Source organism: Suricata suricatta, chromosome 8 (assembly GCF_006229205.1).
Source record: "Suricata suricatta isolate VVHF042 chromosome 8, meerkat_22Aug2017_6uvM2_HiC, whole genome shotgun sequence".
Lineage (NCBI taxonomy): Eukaryota > Metazoa > Chordata > Mammalia > Carnivora > Herpestidae > Suricata > Suricata suricatta.
In genome coordinates this window covers 53,640,328-53,658,953 of record NC_043707.1, presented here as the reverse complement: position 1 = coordinate 53,658,953, position 18,626 = coordinate 53,640,328, and the positions used below count along the sequence as shown (strand labels likewise).

The window sequence follows — 18,626 nt, the reverse complement described above, 5'->3', positions numbered from 1 at the left end:
TTCAGTTAATTTCCTCCCATATCATAAAAACGGCAGCACGGAAGGCTGAGGAAATAAATAAAGGGGCCTGAAACAGCCGTATTTGCCAAAGCATTTCATTAGCGGACATCTTTCTTTAAGTAAGTGATGCATTTAAGTGACGCTCCTGTCTTGATAACCTATAAGCCATGCAGACCTGTCTCCAGCCTGTGTGTTGTCTTGTCTCTACAGAGTGTTATTGTAACCCTTTGGGCTCAGTCCATGATCGTTGTAATGGCTCAGGATTTTGTGAGTGTAAGACGGGAACGACAGGGCCTAAGTGTGATGAGTGTCTGCCGGGAAATTCCTGGCACTACGGCTGTCAACGTAAGTAACTCTGGGAGCTGCCCTCTGCCTGTTGCAGCATGGCTGATCTGCTTGTCCAGGCCGCTGTGTGCAGCTTCTCAGAGCAGAAAAAGACCCACGCCACTGACAAGCTCTAAAAGCTACTTAAGGCCCCAGCCTGCGTATAGGAGAAGGGGCAATCCATCAGCTGTCCAGCCGGCTTCTTTGAAGCCCACCCTCTTCCCCTCTGAATGCAGGAGCAACTTATATTGAAATATTGTACTCAGATCCATGTACCTGGCCAGACCATAAATTAAGTGGCACAATAGGGACCCCGCTTGGAAATCCTCGCCGCAGAATGAAGGGTGATGTGGATGTGGTTAATATATTTCTTGAACTGAAAGCTACCCCAAAGCTCCAGAGTTCATAAATTAAATGATATCTACATAACTTATAACCACCCCTGCTATCACACCCATCACTGAATCGGAACCAAAAACCTCAGGGTAATAAATCTAAGGGATATTTAAATGCCAGAGTAAAATAGTGACAAAAATCAATATTGATTTTAAGCCTCTGAGGTTAGGCACCATGCAGCGAGCCTTAGACAGATGCCATTTGGTTCGGCCTCATTTCTCTGAGGATTATCACACCTTCGTAAAAGCTTCCCAGGCAGGTGGCATGTCGGTGTGTTCAGGGAACAGAAATTTAAAAATCTGAGCAGAAGCTTCCTTCTGTCATTCATAACCCTTTCTGCTTTTCCATTATGCACTAACTTACTAGTCTATCCGCACACATTTAGCTTACTAATATCAAAGGGCCACCAGGCAAACCCTCCAGAGCAGTGCAGTCCAACAGAACACGGTGCAAGCCACATATGGAATTTTAAATGTTTTGTTCCCCACATTTAAAAAGAAATTGATTTTAACAACTTATTGTATTTAACCCAAATATCTCAAATACTATCATTCAATATCAAAACTATAAAGATATGTTTTTTTCATACTATATTTGAAATCAAATGCATGTTTTATTATTACAGAGCATCTCAATTAGGACTGAGCATCTTGCAGGGTTTAATAGCCACATGTGTCTACCGTGTTGGACAGCACAGCTCTAGATGGTTTTTTGTTTTTGTTTTTGTTTTCTCGTTGTTGTCAGCGTTTTTCTGTTTTGGGAGTTTTTCTTGGTTTGTCTGGTTTTTTTTTGTTGTTGGTTTTTTTTTGCTTACTTTTCTTTTGAAAACAATTTCAGCATGCAGGAACTGTCCAAAGCCAAGTCCAAGGCCATACAGAATATTTCACCAGCCACTTGTGGAATTTATAGTTATCTGTAAGCCACCATTCTACATAATATAAAGCCAAAGTGAAATGAACTGCCATCCTATTGCCATGGGTGGCAAAGAACTGTGGTGAGAGTTTGAGAAATTTGCCATTGAGTTTGCCAAGGTTAAGATGGGGTCAAGGAGCTGGAGGTGAGCATCTCCAGTCATGCTGGAGAGGAGCATTAGAAGATAAACAGAAGTCAGGCAGCAGACCTGCACATGAGCTCTGCACAAGGCCATGGTTTAAAAGTCCTACTTGCTATAGATTCCTAGAAGCACCTATGGGTATGGAAGACTTGGTAGACCCCAAGGACCATGTGAGGAGCCAGGACTCAGAGGACAGCCTTTGGTCCCTAACCTCTGGGTGTGGAGGCCCAGAGAAATCCAGCAGTCAAAAGGAGAGAAGGAGGGACAAAGGAAGGACCCAAAACAGGTCCAAGACTCAAGGCATAAGGTAGAAGACTTCACAATTAAGACACACTTCTCCAAAAGAAAGGGTTCGTGTAAATTTCCAGATCTAGCAGGACCTAAGGAATGAGTTCCTGTAGTGTAATCAGAGAACGACATTAGAGAGGAAAACTAGCCTTAGGGGAAATATATCCCAAAAAGGTCCTCATGTGATTTTCTGTATTAATTACTGAAGTATTATAAAAAGTATAATGTCATCAAATTTTCCCTTCTGGAATTGGAAGACTGGATTATGCATGGCCCTACCACACGAGGGCTGTGCAATATAGAAAACTCTTGTACCTCAGCTGCAGCCTCTCACATCCTTGGTATGTGTGGATCAGCGAGATTATGGAAGTAAATGCTTTATCCTCTTGAGTATTTCTTGAGCACCTTCCATTAATTAGCCATTGCGCTAACAGTAGAGGTTCCAAGGATGAAGAAAGATAGCTGCTGTGAACATATGGGCTTGGAGTTCACAAGCTGAGGTAAGAGGCCGACCTGCAACCCAATGATTATGAAAGAAGATAATCAGAGCCAAAGAGCTGTGTGTGCTTTTAGTGATGCCCAGGTGTGAAGTCAGGCTTCCCAGAGAAGTGATGTCTGATTCAGTACTGAAGGATTAGTAGGAACCCTACAGGAGGGAGCTTCTTGAGCAAAATTGCATGAGCCAATCCACTATGTTCCAGAAATATGAAATCGTTTTAATATGATGAGGGGATAAGGGATGAGTGTGTGTGTGTGTGTGTGTGCACGTGTGTGTGTGCTGGGAGGGAGTGAAGATGTTGAAAAGGCCACCAGAGACCAGATCAGATGGCTTCATGAACACTAAGCTGAGGGATTTCTTCTCATCAAGGAAGAGACAGACATGGGATTCATCATGCAGCTTTAAGCAGAGGAATAAAACTGTCAGATTTTGTTTTAGAAGGATTATTCTGGATGCTCTGTAAAGGAAGGACCAGAACAGGATGAGATGGGATTTGTTATATAAATCTAACATATTTCAAATACACCTTTGAGTATGCAATAGCTTTTTCTCACTCTGAAATACTTTTTTTCCTTCCCTCAGACCCACCCTCATAGGGCTGATATTCCCTGTAAAAATACAGAAGTTCTTCTGTCAGTTGATAAATGGCTATGGTGTGAGGATCTCTAAGTGCCTTCCCCAGGCTCTCTCAGACCACCCCCAAGATCCAGCAGCTACTGGGGTAATACCTGTCGTAGTCAGGTGCCTCCAGCACCAGTATTATAACAGATGTCATTCTAACTAGTTGGTGATTATAGGTTGACAAATATTTTTCATATCTCTCCCATGTGTACACACACATGAATGTACTCAGAAAAGCCCCTCAAGTCAATTCTCTCTCTTTCTCTCTTCCCTCCACCCACTACCCCCCTCCACACTTCTACTGAGATGACCCCATCCTTAAGTTAGCCACATTATCAGTGGCAGTGATTAACCTGACAACAAGAAACCAATGCCAAGAAGAAAGCAGAGGTAAATAGGGCTGGCAGTGGTGCTGGCAGCCATGAGCAGGGACAAAGCACACCCATTTAGGCTCTGGGTTTGAATGTCATCTCCACCTCTTACTACCTACAAGACTTAGAGGAAATCACCTGGACTCTCTGAGCACAATTTTTCATCTTAAAATGGGGGTAATACTAGGACCTAACACATACAATAATTGTGAAAATTCAAGAAAAATAATGAATGTAGATTTCATGGTAGACAGTAAGCCCTTGATTATTATTATTTAATTCCAAGCACATGTTGATGTGTCAAAATGCTGGGCAAGAATCCGTGTTTAAAAGTTAGCGTACAGTGATGGTGCAGAACATCAGCAAGCAGGACCACTATTGAAATTCCGAACTGTGGACCTAGGAAGCTCTAAAATGCCCTTGGTTAGAGTCAAGGCTGATTTAAGAGATTGATGAAAAGCTAGCCCCCAAAATAAAGCTATGGCTTCAGCAGGTGAAATGAAGAACTTTTAGACTCGTAAGTGAACCTTCTGCCTCAGGGGTCCGCCAACTGTATGCTCCATAAATGTAAGCTGGTCTTTCTGACATAAAAGGCAAAACACTTGAAAACCATCAGAATGAATGGTCTTTAGACAACACGGAGCACACCCAATCCAGGAGAGAAAGCAGAAATAAAAAGATTTCAAGGAGACCAAGCAGAATCAAAATTAGTGTTGAGGTCACTAACAGAAGAATGAGACATTGAGGAGAGGGAGGGGTTTTTTTTATGTGCCCCTTTGAAATTAGTGAAGAGGGATGAATCATACCCCAGAAAATAAAGTTAAACCATCGCAAAAGGAAGCCAGTGCCATGCTTCACATAAAATGCAGAGGGCTAACGTGTATTGGGAAGTAATGAAATAGTTGTTCCCAGTACCAAAGAGACTGGACATAGGGGAGGTTTGTAGTATTTTGTTTTGGAAAATGGAATGGAAATAGCCACACATAGAACCAATGAGGCTGAAGAGGAGGTGTGTCATTTCCCTGGAGGATGTATAAGACACATTAGAATATCATGAAGTACACATTAAGCTACCAAATAGTTCCCAATAGAAGATATGGATATTTTTCAAAGCCAAATTAGAAAATCTAGATGCTCTGGATTAACATCAAAAGATTTAGTAACATAGTTCAGTGTTATGATTTTGGAAGATAACAGAGCATGTAGGAAATCAAGAACTATGTACATGTAACAAAGAGAAGGCTGAGATTCAGTTGCTGGACCATGGCCTATGGTACCATGGAAGGGATCAGGACAAAAAAAAAAAAAAAAAAGAGGGGGTTATCAGAAAACTCAATGGCCTGATCAAGAAGATTTTTAATTAAGTTTGAGTGGGATATTGTAAAAATACCCTTATAAGACTGTAAAACCAGACAGTGTGGCAAATCACAACAGTTATTCTCAGAAGAATAAGGGAAAGTTTGGGGAACAATATGGCTTAGATGTTTTCCTTCCCAGAGAACACACAATAGTTACATTCATTTTCTACTGCTAGTCTAGTAAACTACCAGAAACTTAGTGACTTAAAACAACACAAATGTATTTCTTACAGTGCTGGATTTAGGAGACCAACAAGGATCTCACTGGGCTAAGATCCAGCTGTCATCAGAGCTGTGTATCTTTCTGGAGGTTCTAGGGGAAAAAAAATCTGTTTCCTTGCCTTTTCTAGCTTCTAAAAGCCACCTGTATTCCTTTGCTCATGCCCTCTCTCTACTTTCAAAGCTAAGAACTTTCTATCTCTGTGTGTCTTTCTTCCATCATTATGTCTTTCTCTGACCACAGCTAAGAAAGGATCTCCACTTTTAAGGACTCATATGATTAGATTGGACACACACAGATAATCCAGGATAATCTCTCTACCTCAAGGTCCTTATTTAATTTCTCTGTAAAGTTGCTCTTGCCATGTAAAAGAACAAATTGCAGCGACTAGGAGGTAGACATCTTTGGAAGACAGTCAACATTGCCTACCACCATAATCATTGAGAATGTCAATTTTTTTAATGCCAAGAATAAATATGCAGGCATCATGGAGGTGAAATGTAACTCATGCATGGAATAAAGATATGCAAGAGTAAAACTAACTTGAAAAAAAATGTAATAAGGTTAGAAAAGACTGCCACGTGTCAAGAAGGCATAGACTCACATTGTGAATTAGAAAATAGAAAAGCAAAATATTTTTCAGTCAAGACCAAGGAGCTTATAAAAAAGGTATTGTAAGAGTGTATTATAGACCACACAACCATTTAGAAGATACAGATATTTTTCTAAGCCAAATTAGAAAATCTAGATGTTCTGGAATCTTCCAAAATGAGGGAATTCAAATATCAAGATATTTGCTAAAAAGATGTGTTCTGCTAATTGTTGACTTTCCTTGACAGGAATTTCTTCACTCAAAAGAATGGGAAAAAGCAGTCAGGAAACTAGTACTTCCACTCTGGGGTAATACAGAGATGGTAGTATCACATAAGAGACCATGCACTAATAAAAACCTTTAAGGGACATTGTCCCAAACCTTAAGAAAAGTTCAAAATATATTGGGGGGAGGGGAGACAATAAGATTTTAGACCCTTTGTAAACATACACGCAGACCCACACACATTTATTTTAGAAATAAAAGCACAAATTGTTCCCAATAGATGACCTAAAAGAGGAGACGTTTAGAATAACCAACATGGCTATCCAAGGGTTCCCACCAGGGTTTTGACAAACATTTATTTAGTCCCTACTGTGTGGCAGACACTGTGCTGCAGAGTAAGGCTAAAAAATAGGAGTTGCAAAAATGCAGGATAGTATAAAGGTGACAAAGACATGGCAATCTCAGCTCACATTCAAGCTCAATTCTAGACAGTAGTACGTCATGCACAGTGAAGAAGCTAACACAATTTCAGGCTGAACAAAGACCAAAAGAAGTCATATTCCTTCTGACAGGTGCCCCAAGCTGCCCACATCAAGAGTCTAGTCCTGGGAGACCACATTCTAACGCAGCAGGCAGTGATGTAGGAAAGTTCTGTCTTTGATGAAGGAATTTTCATAAAGAGAGCTAAAGTAGGCTGACACATGTCAACCAGGGTTTGGAGGGCTCTCATGTAACAAGTGGACATGTTGGTTCAGGAAGATAGAATGGAGACCAGTGGGTAAAAGAGAGAGGTCAGTCTCAGCTTAGCATTTTCCAAAAATTAATCTCCCCAGCTGTTTTAAGAATATACAGTACAACACCTTGGGTAATGATAAATCCCCAGACTCAAAGAATTCAAAGAGAAGTTGGATGGGCTCCTGTGAATGAGGCTTTTAGGCAGAGTTTTGGGCTAAATGAATAGTTGGGTGAAAGGAGCTCTAAGACCTGTCCAGCTTTTTGGGTCTAGTAGACTGAGTGAGCCAAGGAAAGGCATCGTGAGATACCTCAAGTTGTATTAAGAACAGGTTTGGCCATTCAGTTCTCCTCTGGGTTCTCATCTTTCCTTACCAATGAGTAGATTCTCATGCTTCTCACCTGCCATGTTCTCTGTCCTCACTTCTTGGTAAATCCTTTTTTTCTAGAAACTAATTGGTTCTTAACCTAGCTTTCCTGCTAGTATAGATTAGGAAGATTTCTTTTCTATTTTCCTTGTTCTTTTTTTTTTTGTATGAGATTAATGTCTACAGAACTGACAACTTGTGATCATTAAGATGATGCTTCCAATTGCCTCACTGAGTTGAAGATTATACCTCCTTGGACAAATACCTTCAACCTAACTTGTAATTTTTCAATTGCCTCCAGTTGCAGTCTCCTACTATTTGCTGTGTTGCATTAAAATGTCCAATTCACATTTCACCAGCTGACCTCTCATTTTGAATCCATTGATAGGTGGCATGTCACTTAAACAAGGATATCTTTGATGCTTCAAAGATATCTTACAACTCTATCACTAGACATGAATGGCATCACTGAATCCAAGTTTTTAATTTCCTTGCTAGCAACTCGAACAACAGTCTCATCTCCCTTGCTGAGCAGCACGTACATAACAGTGATGAAAAGTAAATAGTTGGAAAGATACTTGATGTTACTGTTGTTCAACTCCTAAGGGTGGGAAGGAAGTGCTCATTAAACAGAACCAGTAGGAGCCTCCCCGAGGTAATTTAAAAAGGAAAATATTAGGATGACAGAAGATAGAAAGTAGCAATTTGTAGGCATTACAAATAGGCTTGGTAGTCCTCCTGGGGAGAAAAGGCTCATTTTGTCATCTAGAAGAGCAAACCCCGGGGTTGCTCCCAGTTGTGAAATTTCTCCTTACTCAGCAGGACGAGGCCACAGCACTCAGTCATGCTAATAGCCATCACTTTCCAGTTCCAGTCCTGTTTCCCTTCCATTCTTAACATAACTTTAATTTGGGATTGGCAGGAAAAGCCCACCAACCTGCAGTGCGTCAGGGACCTGATGCCATCCATGAGCAGGGAAGTCAAGGCTTACCTTCATGCCACCGAAAGTGCTGTCCCCCTTCACACCACGCAATGACTCCATTTGGAGCAACCATAAGAGGCAAAACTGGGGCAGCTTGAAAGGAATGCCTTGTTCAGAATGCCCTTCATAGTTGGATCATATCCTAAACACATTCAAAATCAAACCCTGTGTCTCGCAAATTGTTAGAGGTTGGCATAGGACAGATACAGATAGTGGGTATACCAAGAGCAAGTCCAGACCACTTCCTGACATTCTGAGGTTTGCCTGCTACTCAGCTACCCTGTGCTCAGGGAGGGGCCTCAGATCTGACCTCAATAAGAAACTTTCCATATTTACGTGGCAATCTGTATGCATGTTCCCCCTTTATTTGAAGAGAATTTTGAAAATGACAAGAATGCCCAAATTCTACCATTTCACACCACCATACCAGTTAAACAGTGAAAGGCATGTGAAATGCTAAAACTCATGGAGAAATGTGGGTACAACTTTATCTACTAGTGTCCCAGAATCAAAGCAACAGCATGGTCTTATCTGATAGTAAGATGACGAGGAGGCCAAGAAGAAATACAATACATGAAGTTCTTTCCTTGCTTTAGGCAATACCTAACTGGAGTTTCACCTTGAGCCACTCTTTACACGTGTGTGTGTGTGTGTGTGTGTGTGTGTGTGTGAGTGAAAGAGAATCTCAAAAACTTCTGCAGCTGTGTATATAAAGATAATGCCTAAGTATGAAAATCAGCCCAATTGTAAAAGGGCCGCCACACTTGAAATTTGTGGGAGAAAAAAAATGTTATTTAAGTGAAATCAGTTCTCAGCCACCATCAATTAGAATTCTGGGGTAAAGGAGTCACAGATAAACCAGGATAGGTAGGGTTCCTGATAACTAAATTTTAGAAGTTAACACGATGAAATCAGGGACACTGATCCTGGGTGTGACTGCTATCAGCTCTCCAAGGAATGCTTGCTCAACACGTCAGCCTTTTCTGTCCTAGAGAGTGCTTGGGTGTTCTCAGGCCCCTTGTTGGTTTGAAATTCTGTGATTCTGAAATCTCACAAAAGGTTTGACCTACCTGAATTTGGACCAATTTCTGAGGAGTAATAACTATTTTAAAATAATAAAAATTGTTACTCATTGTGCACTTTCTGTGTGTCAAGAGCATGCATGCACTATCTCATTCTACAAGAGAGGTTAAGATTATTTTCCATATTTTGTAGACAGAAAAACCTAGATCGAATTGAAAATGGCAAAGCAGTTATTAGCAAATTTTTAGTAAGTGAGTTTGCTACAACGTTTATAGGATTTTGTCATTTTTACTTGGAACATGGAGACAGAGACTTTGGTGATTCACTCCAGGGGTCAAGATGCATTTTCTATGAAGGGTCAGATAGTAATTATTTCAGGCTTCCTCGGCCATACAGTCTGTTGCAACTATTCACCTTTGCTGTTGTAGACCTGAATCAACCCAACATGACACTGAAATGAATGAGTGTGTCTATGTTCCAATCAGACTTTGTTTATGGACGCTGAAATTTGAATTTCATATATTTTCACACAACATGAAATATGATTCTCCCTTTGATTCTTTTTCAATCACGTAAAGATGTAAAAAGCGTTCTTATTTCATAGGCCACAGTAAACAGGAGGGAGGTTCTATTTGGCCTGCAGACCATAGTCTGATTTCTTTCAAGCTCACCCAGCAGTTAGAAATGAAGAAACAGAGGACCTGTTTAATAAAGCGGAGAAAGTATGAAGCAAGAGAGAAGAGGACATTAAGAAAAAAAACACACACATTTCATTAAAGTGTGTCTTCTTTCTTGATTTGGGTATCACGAGGGGCTGGTCTAACTGATTCATATTTACCAGCCCCTAATTGACCTTAAGAAAAATGTTAGGATTTCCAGAAACATGAAGGTTGCAGCCATATAATTTCCAGAACAAGATCACAGGCATAGTCGGTGCCAGCCGTTTAAAGGCTTACGAGCCAGCCGAGTCAATTTAGCATCAATTTAGTACAATCAGCAACTAATGAAAGAGAAGTCAGGGTGGCCATAATCCAATCAGGATTGCTCATGTTGGTGTGAGGAATCATTCTGTTGCATTCTGCAGGAACAACCCATCACCTTGAACATCAGCAAAAAGCTCTACTAAGGGAGATTTATAGTATCACCTACAACATGGAGGGTACAGGAAAAAAATACATACAAAACCCACTGAGAATTTATTTCTTTTTTTACAGTCGGCTTTGATGTCAAAGGTAATTATTTTAAGTAAAGCGTCAGTGCCATGAACCCCTGCCTTTTCTGCCCAAGGCCCTTTTGAGTGTGACTCAGTGCATTGAACCCAGGGCATTCTGGATCATGTGACTCTACCTCTAGGGACAGACTGTGTCATGACCATCCTTACTTAAGGGCTATATGCTCTTCATCCCATCTTTGTCAAATGTTCTGTTTTTAAAAATTATAGTCAACCTTTAATTTTCCAATGCTGCAAGGTAGGGAGAAGAGGCATGCGTTAATACAGCGCAATTGACTATCTCGATGTAAATTCCAATGAGGATGGAGTCCATCTAAAACAGGCACATACACACTAAAATTCAGGCCCACACACAATTCATCCGCTCTGCATCCAACTTCAGTCACCGACTCATTCTGGTAGATAGCAGTCAATCAAGATCATCCAGACATTGCTGGATGCTTTAAAACAGAAACAATTGCTAAATTGTATTTTTCATAAAATTCTTTTCCATGTTCTACAAAAGTGTAGGATTAATATTATGTATTGCAGCTATTTATTCTGTGCTACAACTCTGGAAGAAATGGGTGTAGGTCTCAGAGACAGAAGTACAAAAATAATGAAATATTGATGTAATTATTTTTAAGAATCACCTGGAGACCTCTTTTTAATTAGTATTTTGACCCTATGGACTTAGTCTTATGCTAATCTGTATTCTTTATCATGAAAATCAATACTATAGACAACCACATTGTTCACATGATTTTGAGTACAAACAGACAAAGCTTGGGGGTTTGTAGGAGGGCTTGTTGCCACGATTAATCTGGCAGTTTATTAGTGATATAATGTTACAATGGCTGCCTTTTCAATGATTTTGCTGATCCAGCTTTAACTAGTGCCCTCATGGAAGATATTTGAATATGTTATGAGGTCTTTACTGAGCTAGCACACCCTTCTTCTTTCCAATTAAAATAAAAATTAAAGTGGCTGATTTTGTAGCAAGGATGCTAAACTACGTATATACACATAGACATGACATTTGAAATCTATCTGCTTATATCAGGCTTTAAATTTTCTGAAGCCACATTTTTACTCAAGACTGTCCAGAGTCTTGGGATGGAGGAGTTTGTGTTTCACCTATTGATAGGCCCCTCTAATACCACATGATTAAATCAATCACAGCCCGTATGTTCCTGATACACAACAAATGGGGTCAGATTGTAGCATACTCTATAGGAAATCTATATCTTTAATTTCATCTTTGGTTACTAAATTCAATTTAACCAAGGTGATAGAAAGGCTTCTTAACAGAGTTTCGCAAAACGTGTTGAATTTTTCTCCACAGCAAACAGGGCTGGCTAGAGGATTGTTGGACTCATTCACTTGTTCACGCCATCATTCATTCCCTCAGTCATTCATTCATTCATTTATTCATACTGTCATACTGTCATTCATTTTGAAATATTAGAGCCCAACTGTGTGCCAGGAATTGTGTTAATTTTAGCACCAAAGGCAACAAAAATGTGATCCCTTCCATCTAAGGTCTGACAGTTTAAGGGTCTCCAATCCAACAGTCCCTCACTCCAGTTGAAATCTGAGAAGACCAACCTCCAGTATCACTTTTCTAGCTTGTTTTTCTGGTCACAGGAATCTCTTTTCCAACCTATAATCCTAGGATCTTATATATGATTTGGAGTCTTACACGTTTTCTAGTTTAGCATTTATTTTCAGTCATAGATGAAAATGGTTTAGTCTTTAAAATTGTTTAGGGCTCCAATATGCTCTCTCTATTACATTTAATAATGACCACAGTGTCTACTATTAAGTGGACGCCATGTGTGGGGAACTGTGCCAGCCATTGACCCTGACTTGTTTAATGTGTACAAAATCCCATTAGCGGTTGTCCCCACTTTACAGATAAGTGAATCGAGGCTCAAAGAGGCCAAGTACCCAGCACATCTAGATTCTTGCAATCTAAAAGTATGATCTTTCAGCCAGCAGCATCCGGCAGTTGGGAATTTGTCAGAAATGAGAGTTTCAGGCCCTCCCCCAGACTTCCTGATCTGCATTATTAACAAGATTTCCAGGTGATTCGTATGCATATTTGCATTAAAATTTGAGAAGTTAGGGGACGAGATAGTAAGTGTAGATTTTAACGCAGGATGGGCTGATTCTAAAGCCCAGGTGTTTTGCTTATTTGTTTTTATCACTTAGTGTTCACAGAATGATGGTGGCTGGGAAATCCAGGGCATCCACATGCCTTGGAAAAAATTACATAAGGGGCAGAAGTATCTCCTGTCATCAGTTTTTACCAGCATGTATTCTACAAATCCAAATCGTATTAAAAGAAGGAGAATCATAAAAACTTAAACAAGTAGCCTATTTGTTTTCTTTCATCCATATAATTTAAAAGTGGTTAATATTTGATAGGTTAATAATAAATATTTTAATATAGTATATTGCATTGGGTTATGAATATATCAAAAGGAAATACAAAGCGAGTTCCAAAAGATAAACTTTTATTGGGCACATGAAATAGAACATAAAATTTGATGGCAATTACCATTTAATCTATTCATGTTTGGAAACGTATTGAAAGAGAAACTCATAACTCAGTTAATTGTTATGAATTATTAATTGCTCATTTGAAAAGCGATGAGCAGAACCGCACTTGTTGAAAAACTTTCCTTCTCGGTGGCTTTAACCTTTGTGTCATTGGTTTCATGAGAACAAAAGGGAAAGAATGACAGCAAGATTCTAATCGTCCAAAACTAGAAAGTGACAAGACTGTGAACATCTCAGCAACTGTATAAAGGTTAAATGAGACTGAAATGGAAGAGTTATCGCCGGCCCCCTTCTAGCATACTTACGCATGATTCTCTGGGGGCCGGCCCCAGCATCTGCATTCTAGGAAGCTTCCCAGGCAATAGCAATACAGAGCCAGAACTGAGGACTACATTTTCAGTAACTGCACGTTGTCAGAGAGATTTCCTCCCGCCATGAATTTGACTCGATATTCTGAACCCCACGTGAACGCAAGTTGGGCTCCCGTTTGCCACTCTCCATTAGAGTTTGAGGTGAGAAAGCACTCAGCCAAGGCCAGGAGCAATGTAAACCGCTTTATAAAGACATATTCCCGAGATGGCAAGTGATTTCTAATTCATTCAGGCTAAGATCAAGAATGTATCTGGATTTCAAGATACCTGATGTAAATAGCCCCTACTTTCTCAAAAAATCAATGTTATGAGTTTCTTCTGTTGGATAAAATAAAAAACCTTCAAAAAGTGGAAGGCTTTTTTTATTAACTAAATCCAGGGATTTATTGTTTAGTGTCAGCAGCCTAACTGCTTTATAATTGATTTTTCTGAAGAGAACTGAAAACTTAAGCTACTTAATTTCCTTTATCTTGACATACATGATTAGCATTACTCTGAAGTATATTTTATCAGGTTCCCAATTACCATTTTTTTAAATCAACTTCCTCCTTGCATACTTGTCTTGGTAAGATATTTCTGGGACAGGGAGAAAGAAAGTGTCTGAAGATAAAAAATATGACTGCTTTATTCCCATTGATAGCTTTATACTCTTTCTTCAAAAAATTCTGTTTATATTCAGTTATTTTTTTTAATGAGTAAGCTTATTAAAAGACATTAACACCTGTTAATTTTTTTTTTTAACTCTTGGAATAAAGAAGGAAGAACACTTGATTGGGCAATGACAGAAATTTAAGGACAATGAAACAAAATGTAATATTTGCAACTTAGGCTAATGTGCCTAAACCCTTATATACTCAAGTACACATTTTATATGCAAGAATTACAGTCTTGTACCATTATTTAGCCTTACTCAGCCTCAATGTGCTCATGTAAAGTGACACTAAGAATCAGATCCATCTCACTATCTGTGAGAATTCAATAATATAGCAAAATTTAACCCAGTTTCTGTCACACAGTAAGATCACATGGTGAACTATGCCCTCAGAGTTTCATTGAACATGGTGGGGATTGGATCAACAAATTTAAGAAAGCAGTCAAGTTACAAACAAATGACATGATAAGAATGAAAGCAATCCTAGTCACAGCTGCTACCTGGAGAGAAAAAAAAAGGCTAAAAATGGATGGGATTTAATACTTATTATGTCCTTTTCTTGTGATTCTTTCAAGTTCTCATTGCCACCTGTGAATGCAAAATGTTAGTTACAATTTTATCTAACATCAGTGCCTTTTAGTTTTGCAGTTTCCAAATAGAGAAATAACGCCTTCACTATAAACTTATCCGTTAGATTCACCCTCCCCTCAGCAAGCACTTCTTCATCAATTTTAGGATCGTCCTAAATCCTGGAAATGATCCTGTAATGCTGAAATGCCTACCTGCTAGCCAGGCCTTGAATTATGGTGACCCCTAATCCAACCCAAAGCAGACTGGGTTCTGTACTTGGACATTAGCCAGTTTCTCGGGAGTGATGCTTGGACACTTAACAATCACTGTATTGGATGTGATACTTGATCATTTTCAGCTTGGTGACAATTAACACGCTAAGGGATTTGTGCGTCAGAAATACATTCAGGTTCCCTCTTTTTATTTTAGAACTCCTCAGGAGACTTTATAATTAGTATTATTATTGCTATCCTTAGCAAATTCCTGCTATGTGCTATTTTTCAGCAAAGATTTCTCTTCTTACATTACCAAGATGCTCAAGTTGAGGCTTTTGCTTTGAAGGGAATAAGGTTGTTGGTTTTTTCCTGCAGAAGATTAAAAGAAATAACATGAGTAACAATTTAACCACATGTCATCCCACCCATGAGGAAGGAAGGCTGAGTTTAACAGTGAACCAAAAGCAGTGAGGCACGGAGGATGAGCTGATACTTCTTCAGCCCTAGCAATGTCACTACCAAATGTGAATATAAGGACACAGAGCCTCCAAACAGTAAGGAGGACATGAGCAAAGTGTTACTGTCCCTCACAACAGACAGGGGACTCGCTGCCCGGGTCAACCAATCTTGGTTCAGTCTATGCATCTGAAACGTGCTGTCCCTCTGTACGCTGCATGCGCATATTAATTTTTGCTTTCATGTGAATGTGCTAGTTGTTGAGGACAAATTTATCAGGGCAGGGAGGAAGGCTGCTCTAAAGGAGCAGAGTCAGAGGAAAGACGCTCGGTTGAGGGATCCATCAATAAATAACCAAACATCGATGGACCTTTTGCTATGAACCCTGCATCATGATAGGTGCTATATAAGATGTCAAGCAAGTTTAATGCAGCCTGTGCCCTCAAGAAGGTTATCAAACTTGAGATTGGGGTAAAACACATAAAATTAGAGAGTTAAATGAAGTTTCCTGTCCAGAGTATTCAGCTCTCTCCTAATGACTCTGGTTGTAAAAGGCACTGGACACTACTCTAGATCTATTCTAGTTGAGTAAGTAGCTCTGTCTTGAATCGTCGTTGGAATCTTGGCCCTGCCTCATCCTGTGTTGAATAAATTATATAACCTGCCTGCCCAAAATGTTGCTTCTCTAAAAAGGAGATGATTCCATCTAAAATAGAGTTGTCAGGAAATTAAATGAAATGCGTGTAGTACTCAGCACAGTTTCTGGGGCCCAGTGAGCTCTGCAAAGGGTCACTGTTACTGATACTGTTATCCTGCAAGCAAACTGCAGTAGGTGACGGCAAGTGACGAAGAGCTGGGAAGGATTTGCGGCTGTCGATGAGCCAGCACACCTGTACATGGAGATTCCAATCATAAATGTTGGTTTTTAAGTGGCATTTGACAAGGCAATTAATTACGTGTGCTCGGATGCCATCAAGGGAAAGCAGGGAGTCTCTGGGTGGTGGACAGAGAACTTTATGTGGATTTCCTGATGTTCTGAAATTCATTTGTGGGGGATATGGGAAAGATAGGTAGTTGAAAGTCCGTCCTATATTCAGGAGTATCTGACATGACAAGTCTTCTCCCTGGTCCTGGGGAAGTGCCCAATATCTATGAAATGCCTGAACCTCCTAACCTTGTGCAAGTTTGTTGGATACCCCCGCTTCGGTCTTTGAGGGAGAAGATGGAGCTTCCAGTCATTGTGGCTTACTTCTCTGGCATGAGTTTAGCATCTCAAACCAATAGTCAGAATTAGCCATTTGTATGGTAGAAGAAAGAGTTCTCTTTTGTGTCCAGTTTCAAATGAGAATTTTATTGGTTTGTGGAATAGCGCAGTCAGCTTCAATTTGTTAATAAATCTGAAGGTAAAGGTAGTCTTCTATTTTTTCATCAAAAAAGGCCAGGCACGATCTGTTCCTAACTGCAAATTTAACATTAGTACAGAAAATAATGTTCCTTTAGAGCACGGATTTCTGTCTACAAAAACTTCATCCAGGAATTGACAGTCAAAAAGGACACTGAAAACACACTTATTTTCAAGAGAAGATAGGAGTTCACTGGGGATCTCTTCTTTCCCTCAGCAGGTGCCTAGTTTCTAGCTCAAGAGTGTGCATTACTCACTGGAAAATGTGTTTGAAAACACAACTAGAGATCATGACTAAAACCCCCAGGGGCTTCCTCAGGCCCAGCGTAAGTCCGCTTCTATTCTTGCAATGTGTTTAAGCTTGTCCCGCCGACTGTGTCCTTCTTTCCAAAGTGCTATGACTTTAATAACAGGAAAGATGAATACCATATAAGGAAATATGCCAGAATGTTACAAATAAATACACCTGTATTATAAACAGGTGTATTTCAGAAATCTTTCAGTAATAAACATGCCATGTGCCATGAGCGTGCTTGAACGCTTCATGCATGTTATTTCAATTAGTTTTCCCTATAACCCTGCAAGGAAGTGCTGGTGTACCCAGTTTATAGATGAGGAAACTAAGGCTCAGAGAGTTAAATTTGCTCAAGCAATTGGTAGGCAATAGAGCTCCTATAAAATCAAGATATAGATCTGATTCTTTGTCCCATTTGCCACGCACACTCAGTGCTGTGGGTCCAAAATAGATACACTCTTAAGCTCACTCCTCCTTCAGGACTGGGAGGGCAATGGCAGCTTGTGGTGTCCTAGTCTTGGGCCACGGCCCAGCCACAGGATCAGTTTGCTTTCAGTGAGATGGAAACAAGCCTCAGTCCTCTCTAATAGGGATCCTTATGAACACAAACACCACCGCCCAACAGAGAAAAAGCCTTCTGGACAAAAATGGGCGTTGACAGACAAAGGTTACTGACTGTCTCAGTGTCGCTTTATCATGTGCCAACGGCAGCAAATGTTTATTCAGTGCCCTCTATGTGCAGTGAATTTATTTCACAGAAGCCACAGCTCGTCCACTCGTGCTCACTTGGAACAAGCAAGCTATATTCTTAGACCCCCAGCTCTCAAGGTCGGCGCCTAGAAGCGTGCAGAGAGGTGCTCCCGTAACATAGAAACTGTTGAGAGCTAGCAGCTCATGTAGGGAGGAGGTGAGCAAAGAAAAATGGGTTCTTATTCTAAGGATGCAAATCATTCAATTCAGGCCAAAAATCCTGTGTCTTTTACATGGAAAAAAATCCCTCAAATTGGTCATGAAAATATTTTCTGACCAATTCCTCAGGCCAGTCAGAAATTCAAATAAAGACATCAAACTGTCGCTGATGCTGTCACTTCACAAGTTAATACCTCAGAGCAGGAAACAGCATACATAAACAGCTGTCAGATATGTAGTCGCTGGATCCTGTCTGACAAAAGAGATCATCTTATTCCGACATCGTCATCATGACAAGCCATTCACATCATCTTATTTAATCTTCACGGCATCCTGTAACAGAATATATCACCTTGTGCGTTTTACAGACTTAGAGAGGTGAAACAACCCATCTAAGTAGGTCACAGAAGGAAAGGATGAGACTTGAACCAGTTTTCTTCCTCTCCGGGCCACCAGTGTGTATTCATGGCCGGTGCCGCCTGCAGGGCACTGAGCTACAGCGGCTCGGGGGTGAGCCTTTCGGGGAAGGCGAGGTGAGAAGTGAGGTGTAAAGAGGCAGACTGCTGAACACCAGACACTGGCAAGATGATTTTTAGGAGCAACAAAGAGTCATTATTCACAATGTTGTCCATTAACCTAGTGTGGTGCTCCTCGGGATCAAGTGAAGCAGAATGTTGGATGCTGGAAACAGGAAAGTGCCCATCCTTTCTAAAGCAGCAGGCTGATTCCTCGCCAGCTGTGTTAGTGCTTCTGAAAAGTAATAAATGCGTGGCTCACTGTTAGGGTCCGATATTCGCAGACGGGCAGGGCAAGTAACTGCTGTTGCATCGCAACCATTCCTGTGAAATAAGGTGACAGCGCTGGGTAGCATGGCAGGAACAGTGCGTGGACAAGCCTTGATTGTGGTAGCGGCTTTCATGATGTCATG

At 40.4% G+C, this 18,626-nt stretch overlaps 1 protein-coding gene across 5 annotated transcripts in view; it reads left to right on the top strand.

Moving 5' to 3' along the window:
- Positions 1 to 18,626, top strand: part of NTNG1 (netrin G1) — a 307,008-nt gene that overhangs the window by 262,118 nt on the left and 26,264 nt on the right. Inside the window, exon 7 of one of the 5 annotated variants that reach the window (XM_029949309.1) lies at positions 211 to 345. The exons of the other annotated variants lie outside the window; for them this stretch is intronic. Coding sequence (XP_029805169.1) covers positions 211 to 345 — 135 coding nt within the window. The remainder of the gene's footprint in view (positions 1 to 210; positions 346 to 18,626) is intronic. 5 annotated transcript variants of the gene reach the window in all.